This window comes from Ursus maritimus, unplaced genomic scaffold (assembly GCF_017311325.1).
Source record: "Ursus maritimus isolate PB19 unplaced genomic scaffold, ASM1731132v1 scaffold_25, whole genome shotgun sequence".
Classification (NCBI taxonomy): Eukaryota; Metazoa; Chordata; class Mammalia; order Carnivora; family Ursidae; genus Ursus; species Ursus maritimus.
Window position 1 is genome coordinate 26,857,939 of NW_024425008.1, and position 8,902 is coordinate 26,866,840.

The 8,902-nt window shown below is 56.9% G+C and overlaps 1 protein-coding gene across 1 annotated transcript in view; it reads right to left on the reverse strand.

Moving 5' to 3' along the window:
• Window positions 1-8,902, reverse strand: part of PAPLN (papilin, proteoglycan like sulfated glycoprotein) — a 29,198-nt gene that overhangs the window by 14,127 nt on the left and 6,169 nt on the right. The window contains exons 6-13 of the mRNA XM_040641257.1: window positions 8,477-8,600; window positions 7,935-8,015; window positions 7,678-7,850; window positions 7,472-7,595; window positions 6,943-7,069; window positions 5,749-5,956; window positions 5,030-5,212; window positions 4,684-4,825 (exon numbers count right to left, since the gene is read on the reverse strand). Of these exons, the coding sequence (XP_040497191.1) occupies window positions 4,684-4,825; window positions 5,030-5,212; window positions 5,749-5,956; window positions 6,943-7,069; window positions 7,472-7,595; window positions 7,678-7,850; window positions 7,935-8,015; window positions 8,477-8,600 (1,162 nt within the window). The remainder of the gene's footprint in view (window positions 1-4,683; window positions 4,826-5,029; window positions 5,213-5,748; window positions 5,957-6,942; window positions 7,070-7,471; window positions 7,596-7,677; window positions 7,851-7,934; window positions 8,016-8,476; window positions 8,601-8,902) is intronic.

Genomic DNA, 8,902 nt, shown 5'->3' on the forward strand with positions numbered 1-8,902 from the left:
CAGGTGTCGCAGATGGAAATGTGTATCGGTACAGCCACTGTGGACACAGTGTGGCAATTCCTCCAAAGGTTAAACCCAGAGTCATCACAGACCAGCAATCCCACTCCGGGAGGTATAACCAAGAGAGATGAAAACAAAGGTCGACGCAGAAACTCACGCACGAGTGATTACAGCAGTCGTATTCGTTTGAGCCAAAAGCCGGAAACAACCCAAATGTGCAGCCGCTGAGGAATGAGTAAGCCGGCTGCGGTACCCAGAGAATTGCTAACAGCCATAGAGAGGACCAGGTGCCGACGGACGCTCCAGCCTGGCCGGACCTCAACGACACCGCTGGGCGGAAGAGGCTGGCAGGAAGCGGTGCTACTCCTTTCACCCGGCATACCCAGGAGAGGCAAACCCGAAGCGACAGAAGGCAGATCAGGTGACCGGGGAAGGGGGTTAGGGTTAGTGGGGAGTGATCAGGTAGTGTGAACAGGGAGCTTTTACGGGTGATGAAATATGGTGCTTTTACAGCATCGTGAGTACACAAAATAGCACCAAGCACGCGCTTCCCCGTGGTTAACTGTATGCTCTGAGAAATGCGTCTTAAGAAAAAAATTCCATATTAAAAACAATTGGATTGTTTCAAAACAACAACAACACACAATCTGAATGATAGATGAAGGAACAAAAGGAGATCACGAAAATGCACATATAACAAAATAGTCATTATAGACTTCAGGTGTGGACACACGGCTGCTTACTAGGTAGGTCTTCAGCTATTCTGTATGTTTAAAATGTTTCACCACCCTGCCTCAAAAAATTAAAAGCAGTATTACCATGTAACAGTAATTCCACTACTATTTCCCCAAAGAATACAAAAACACTAATTCAAAAAAATATATGGACCTTTATGTCTATGGCAGCAGTATTTACAACAGCCAAGATACAGAAGCAACCTAAGTGTCTACCCACAGATGAGCGGATAAAGACGAAATTGTATGTGTGTGTGCTCGTGCGCATGCACACACACACGCGCACACGCGCACGCGCCACCAATTGGAATATTACTCAGCCAAGAAAAAGAATGAAATCTTGCCATTTGCAACACAGAGGGCTCTAGAGGGTATCATGTTAAGCAAAATCAGTCAGAGAAAGACAAACACTGAATGATTTCACTCATATGTGGAATTTAAGAAACAAACCAACAGAGAAAAAAGAGACAGACAAAAAACCAGACTCTGAGCTCCAGAAAACACACTGATGGTTACCAGCGGGGAGGAGGGTGGGCGGACGGGTGACGGGGATTACGAGCACACATATCATGATGAGCACCGAGTACAGAACTGCTGAATCACTATATCGTACACGTGAAACTAATACAATACCTACAGCGTATGGTAACTGTGCTGGAATTAAACAACCCGGTCTGTCTTCCCAGCTTGGGGAATTGGATTAGGGGCTGCTCAGAAACATGAAAAAACAAAAACAAAAAAACTTTACCATATTATCCAACTTGGTAAACTTACTAAAAATCATGAATTACCATTAGAGTGGGTGAATTTTATGGTATGATATTTTACCACTTCAGAGTTATTAACAAGATTTTTCGCCATAAAATGGAGAAAACAAGGCAGAAGACTGAGTAAATATGGATGACAAGAATTTTTGTAATGATGCGTTAACAGGACACACCCCAAATGCTCATGGTTCCAAGCACTGGGGGGGTGGGGGGGCAGGGCAACAGGTGGCAGGTTCCCTTCCTTCTATTTGTTAGTGCGTTTCAGATTTTCCACAGTAAGCACACTACTGCATAATGGAGTAAAGTTATAGAAAAGAAGTGAAGGGGCGCCTGGGTGGCTCAGTTCGTTAAGCATCTGCCTTCAGCTCAGGTCATGATCTCAGGATCCTGGGACTGAGTTCCGTGTCAAGCCCCCTGCTCAGCAGGAGTCTGCTTCTCCCTCTCCCTCTGCCCCACCCCCACCACCCCGCTCATGTTCTCTCACGCATTCCCTCAAATAAATAAAATCTTTAAAAAAAAAAAAAAGGTGAAATTCCATCCCCCTCTGGACTACATCTTGCCAGTCTCCAGGGAGTATTTACAAAATAATTTAGGGTTGGAAAAGTCTAGTAGATATGCAATAAAATCTTTGTTTTCATTTCATTCTCCATCCCGCCCAGGCCAAACCCTGGGTCAAGGCAGGTGCCCATTCTCTCCCCCAGTTCCACCGTTTCCGCCCGCACCTTCCTCCAGCATTGCAGCCCCAGTCCCCACCCAGCCCGGGAGTACACCCCTAGCTTCTCCTCCTGAGACTCTTCTCTTCCACCTTCACAGGCTTCGAGTCCAGCACCGCTTCCCATACCCCCTCTGGGCACCTGGCTCTGCTGGGCAAGTGCCTGGCCCTTCGTTCTCATGGCTTTTGCTGGTGCTTGGATTTCTGCAGCCTGCTCCCCACCAGGCTCCCGCTCCAACGGCCTCCCTTTCAGTCTGGCCCTCAGGCAGGTGCCACGTCTGTCCTCAAGACCTTTCAGGGTGTCACTGCTGAGCTCCAAAGCTTTCAGTGGCTCTCCTGGGCCTATTAGACAATTTAATCTGCAGCCCAGCCTGAGTCCCCAGCCCTAAAAGCACCAGCCCCTGGACAGACCTCGGCCACCACCCCCACATCCTGGCTGAGGACAGGTTCTGGGGCCCCCGCTGGCCTCCGTCAGGGCTACTGGGTGCTTGAAATGTGACCAGAGTGGCTGAGAAACTACATTTTACATTTATGCTAGTTAGAATTAATTTTAAACTTAAAAACTGATGATTCCTTTATTAGAAAATGCGTATGTTTGAACCAGCTTGGGTGTGTGAATCTACTTTTCCAACGGCACGCTCTATAAAACCTAAATATAGATCAAGTATGCCGGCGAAATTTTGCATCTGAATTAAGGTGTTACGTGGACAGTACATTGGATTAATTTTTTTAATCTTGTGAAAAAAGAATGTAAAATATCCTATTTATAATTTTTATACTGAGTACCTGTTAAAAATATTTAAGGTTAAATAAAACATTAAATTAAAAAAAAATTTAAGCAATCTCTACACCCAACGTGGAGCTCAAACTCACAACCCCAAGATCAAGAGTTGCTTGCTCTTCTGACAGAACCAGCCAGGCGCCCTTAAATGTAATTCTTTTTTTTTCTTTTTTTTTTCTTTTTAAGTAGGACCCACACCCAGTACAGAGCCCAACACCGGGCTTGAACACAGGACCCTGAAATCAAGACCTGAGCTGAGATCAAGAGTCAGATGTTTAACCGACTGAACCACCCCAGGCACCCTAGAAACCACCTAAATTCTGACTTCCCACCCATAACGGACTTCTGTTGAGAAATCATGAGACTGGAAAACGTTCACACACCAAGTGGCTGTAAGGGGGCAAAGCACATACAGAATCCCGCACACCCAGCAAAGCAGCACACTAACCACTGATCCCAGTAAAGCATGGGGTTAGGGCCATCTCACTTGTCTCTATGCTGCTTTCCTAATTTCTCCAAATTTTCCGCAATGAACATAGATTACTTTACAAAAATCGCCATTAAGGTTATTTCTTTTACAGTTCAGCCTGGCCGGAAACGCTTTGTTTCCTTCCTTTCTACCTATGTGAATGCCTCTCTGGGAGCAGGCTCAGGGCCACCTCCTCCAGGAAGGCGTCCATGGTGCCAGGAGGACCCGGCCAGGCTGAGGCACCCCAGGAGCCTGACCCAAGAGCTCCCGCACGGCCTCACCACCGCCACCCCTTTGCTTACCGAGCTCTGTGTGTGTTCAGACATGGTGCTAAGTGACTCACCGTAAGAGAAGCACTCTTATTAACCCCCGTACAGATGGGCAAACCGAGAATCAGGGAGGAGAGGTGCTTGCCCAGGGCCACACAGTTGGTCAGCCATGGAGTAGAGATTTAAACTTAGGTTCGCTATTAAGTCCAGGTCACTGGTTCTTAGCCACCGTGCCCCGTGCCTCCCTTGGAACTCCACCATCCTGGCTCACGGGGCCCCCACCACTAGCACGTCCAGGCCAAACACACCTCTGTGCGGTATCAGAAGGCCACCATGCCCACTCACCCCTCAGCTGAGCCCCAACCCACGTTCTTCCTCAATAGCACATCCTCACACCAAGCAAGTTCTGGCCTCTGGGCCCTTCCTCCTGCAGCTCCTCGGGCCTGGCACGTCTTCGTTGCCAGTGGGGATGGGGGTGAGAAGGGGAAGACAAGGGCAGGAGCAGTGTGTGAGGGCAGCCCTTCCTGGACCACCCCCTCCTCTGCACTCACTCACTCAGTCATTCAACAAGCATTTACTGAGTACCCAGCTCCTGCTAAGTTCTGGGGTGCAGGGTGGGTATAAACAGCAAGGAGGAAGGCAGGGACCTGGCGCTCAAGGAGCTCCTAGCTAGTAGGCCTGACAAGCCAGACACGATCGCTGCAGCACGACACGGATGGCCGTGGCCGGGATGCGGGAGGAGGGTGCTGCCTCTGCTGGGGAAACAGGGCCAGCCGGTAAGGTGGCCCAGACCTGCCCTCTGCCCATGGCAAAGGCTCCGGCAGACGCGGATGCAGCAGCAGAGCATGGCAGGGGGGGCGGCCAGGGCACAGAAAGTGCTGGCTGGGTCTGTGCTGGGGAGAGAGGTGGGGCGGTAGCCTCTCCCCCTTGCACCCGCACCCCCACCCTTACCTGGAGGAAGATGGCAGGGCTGTGTGTTACAGGGCTCCACCTCCCTGGGCCTGGACAGCTGCAGGCTCCTGCAGCGGCTGGGCGGCCCGAGGGCACAGATGACCTGGCGTCTCCGAGTCCCCCCGCTGCAGCTCTTGGAACACTGGGGCCCGCGGGGTGGGCGTGGGAAGAGAGAACAGGCTCACAAAAAGAGACCCCGAGGCTGGGGGTCCCCGCAAGGAAGAGAGGTAGGGGGAAGGTGATGCAGGTCAGACCCAGGGATGGTCACATGTCCAGCCACCCGTCAGAGACCCAAGGGACCAGGATTGGGCAGCAGGGATGATGGGTGAAGTGGGCAAGCACTCACTAGACCCCAGGCGCCAACATGCCAGGCCTGGTCATGGATGGGGGGACAGTCTTCACGCACACAGGGCTCAGTGATGGGGGGGCGGTCCTCCGAGGAGCACGCTGTGGCATGGAGCAGAGACCCCTCATCGCTCTGGCAAGTGACACTCCGCCTCCGGACCCCAGCACCACAGCTGACAGAGCACTGCAAGGACCAGGCTGTCGGCCGGAGCTGGTCCTTGCCCGGAGGAGCCTAGCCAGGTCAGACAGCTGGAGGCCCACCTGCCTGGCAGGGAGGGCGGACGATACCCTACGGCCCATGTTCGGCTCCCAGGCTCAGAGAGGCTGAGCCACTCTTCTGAGGTCACATAGCCTATGCCACACCTGCTGACGCCAAGCTTAGGGACATTTTCCACATTCCCTTGTTCAAGGCTGGAACATATGTAGGTGCTGGAAGCAGTGACCCGCAGCCCTGGACAGTGTCAGCTCCCCCCTCACCCCCAAGCAAGGTGCCCAGCTGCAGCTTCGTGCCAAGACAAAGCCTTTCCCGCCCTGCCTGGGATCCTGGCCCCAGCCTTGGCAACAGCTTCCAAGACGACCTAGCAGGTCACTTTACCTCCCAGGATCTATTTCCCCAGTTCAGGCCAAGCCTCCCAGGCCAGCTCCGCCGCACCCCCGCCCATAGACCCGGCACCTGATTTCCTCCTCCCCCGCCCCAGCCCAATCGTGGAGGGGCCTCACCTCTCCCCAGGGCTCTGCACTCCAGGCCGCGCAGCGCTGCAGGCTGCAAGCCCGCGTGGTGGGGGGCTTCCCAGGCAGGCCTGCACACTCCGCCCCCTCAGCGGCTTCCTGGACGCCAGCCCCATCAGACGAGACGCAGTAGACAGAGCGGGACTGGGAGCCACCGCCGCACGAGGCTGAGCAGGGCGACCAGGGCCCCGTCTGCCAGCTGGCGGGGAGCAGGAACCCGGTAAGGCTGGCCCAGCAGCAGGGGCCAGAGTCCAGGCCCAAGGGAGCACCAGCTGTCACACACAGGAGTGGACTGGGGATCCCCCAACCTGGCCCATCCTAACACCTGGGCCTGTACAGGTGGGCGGGCAGAAAGCTCTGCATAAAAGGCCAAGCCCCCCCAGCTCTGCTTGCCATCTCTCGCCACAGAGGACTGGTCCCTACAACACAGAGCCTGGCTGCCCCCCTCTTAGCTTTCCTATCCCCACCTGTGTCCCCTGTTCTCCTTCTCACCAGGTCCCCTGTCATCCCAGCCAGACTCCATTGCCTCTGTATCTGACCTTAGTTGGGGGCATCTCCCAGAGGAGCCATGCTCACCCACGTGTGGAGTGGCCCTGAGGCACCGGAGGAACAGACAGCCCCAGTTGCACCCTGCAAAGCCAAGCCTGCCACCACCCTGCAAGGCCCACTGCCACCAAGGCCGTGAGGGCGGAAGGACGGCACCAGCCCCGCGGGGAGGCTGCGGCCTGCAGATTACCTGCCCCCGGATGCACGCTGGGCCCCAGCAAGGTGCCACGCTCTGGGCCGGTACAGATAAGAGGTCCTTCATGCGTGAACAAAGGCACTGCTGATGCCCACCGGCCCTGTGACCCAGTCCCTGGCCCACTTCTTGGCATCCTTCGAGCCAAGTTCCTTGCCGGCTTGGACAGGGCCTCCAGTGCCCTCCCCCACTCTCCCACCATCAGCCTGGACATTGGGCACTGTGTAGGCACACACAGGTGGACAGAATAGCCCCGGATCTCACGCTTATGCCCCCCTCCACTGCTTCCCCCAGTGACAGCTGCCTCCTCCCCCCTCCGCCACAGCTGTAGGGAGCCCTGGACACCCAACTGTTTGCTCAACACCTAGAGTAGCCTCGAGACTCCACTGCCTTCCCACCCAAGCACTTGGGCCCCACCATGGGGGGAGGGGCTGCAAGGGCCTCACCGCTTGGTCTGCGGGCAAGGGTGAGTGCTGCAGGGGCGGCGGTCAGCCGGCCGCAGCTGAGGCTGGCACATGTGGTCGGGGTAGACCTCGTTGTCAGTGGTGCAGAACACTGGGCGGGACTGGTGACCTGCAGAGGCCCGGCCATCGAGGGCAGGTGGTCAGTCAGCAGTCACCCGATGCATTCTCGGGCTGGGCACTATTCTGCACACATCCCAAGCGTCGTCTTGATTAAGCCTCAAATGACTCCCCAGGATAAGTGCCATCATCATCCCCCAATTTACAGAGGAGGAAACTGAGGCTTGAGGGGTGTTATCTGGGGTGTTGGGGCCCCGCTCTGACAGCTGGTCATCCACTCCCGGCCGGGCCTCTGCTGCACACAGAATCAGGTCTCCTCTGAGATACCAGCACCTCGGGAAAGCCACCGCTGGTTCTCTCAGCTTGGGGGTGGGGGCTGGGGATGGGGGTGGTACATGGAGTCCCCCAGCCCTGGGTTTCCCCCACGTGCCCCCACAACATGCAGATGGCTCACCTCCACCGCACTCGGCGCTGCAGTCACTCCACGAGCCGTGGCTCCAGCGGAAGCCGGGCCGGGGGCTGCCCAGGGGCAGGTGGTACTCGTAGCGCACGCCCGGGTTGGGCTCCTGGCTGAGGAGCTGGGCGGGAGGGTCCTCGCTGAGGCCTGCCCCCCCCCCGGGACCCTCCCCCTCGGCCTCCGGGGGACTGGGCGCCCCTCACCTCGATGACCAGGGGCTCGGAGGTGGGGCCGCGAGCGAGGAGCCGCTCCGGCGCCAGGTCCCCCTCGGCCCCGCGCTCGTAGTGCAGGACGGTGCTGGCCACGGGCAGGGCCCAGGCGCCCCCGATGGTCCAGTGCCCGTTGAGGTAGTACTCGCCCCGCACGCTCTTCACCGCTGTGCAGGGGTGAGCCACCGGTCAGCTGCCGCGGAGGGACCCGCTGTCCCGCCACGGCCCAGACTGCCCCAGCCCGCACTCACCCAGGAAATTCCTGCTGGCCGACGCCTCCTCCACGCGGATGCTGGTGGCCCCCGTGGGAATTATGAGGATCTGGTTGTAGCCTGCGGGGGCAGAGACACTCTGAGACCACCCACGCCCCTGGCAGCACAGTCGGGGTCAGGGACCGGCAAGCAGGACACAGGCAGGGGTGTGCTGCTCGGGGAGGGGTCCTCCAGAAGGGGGAAGCAGCTTTAGGAGGGCGGGAAGGGTGGACAGGCTGGGGCACCCGCACTGACTGGGAAGGGGGAGGGGACAGCTGGGGACTAGGGGGAAGGGGTGAGGAGGGGCACCCTGCCGGCAGTGTGAGCTTACACTGGGTACCTGGGCAGAGGGCCTTACTAGCCGGAGCCCACAGGCTCCTGTGAAAGGCTTTGACCTCCACCCTGAGGCATGACCTGAGTGCCAGATCAGACCCCCTCTGGGCCCCCAGGGTGACTCAGCTGGAACGGAAGACAGGCAAGGAAGGGCCAGGCGACAAACCCTCGCCTCAACTGCCTGTGCCCCCCTCCCCCAGGACCCCCACCTCTGCTGAGGTCATTGGCATCAAAGGTGCCCTTGACGGGATAGCAGGTCGTGCCGTCACCCCCACACTGCAGACATTTGTCCTCCTCCTTTGAGGAGTCGAGGTTGTGGTCACAGCCGACGACCTACCAAGCAGAGATGAGGAGAGAAAAGACACCAGAAGGTGTCACAGACACAGCAGGATTTGAACCCGGGTCGACGCTCACATCAGGGAGGAGGCAGGAGCTATTCATCAGCCACTGAGGCCGAGTGAACACTGGGTCTGGCCTGTGGCTGACGGTCTACCTCTCCCATCAGCTTGGCACCCGTCTCCCCTTCTCTGGCAACAATACCTCATTTTCCTTTGGGGGCCCCCTCTCTCCCAGTTTGGATAGAGCTCCCAACAGTGGGTGGGGCAAATCAGTGGGTTCCATGCCCTGCTCCGAGA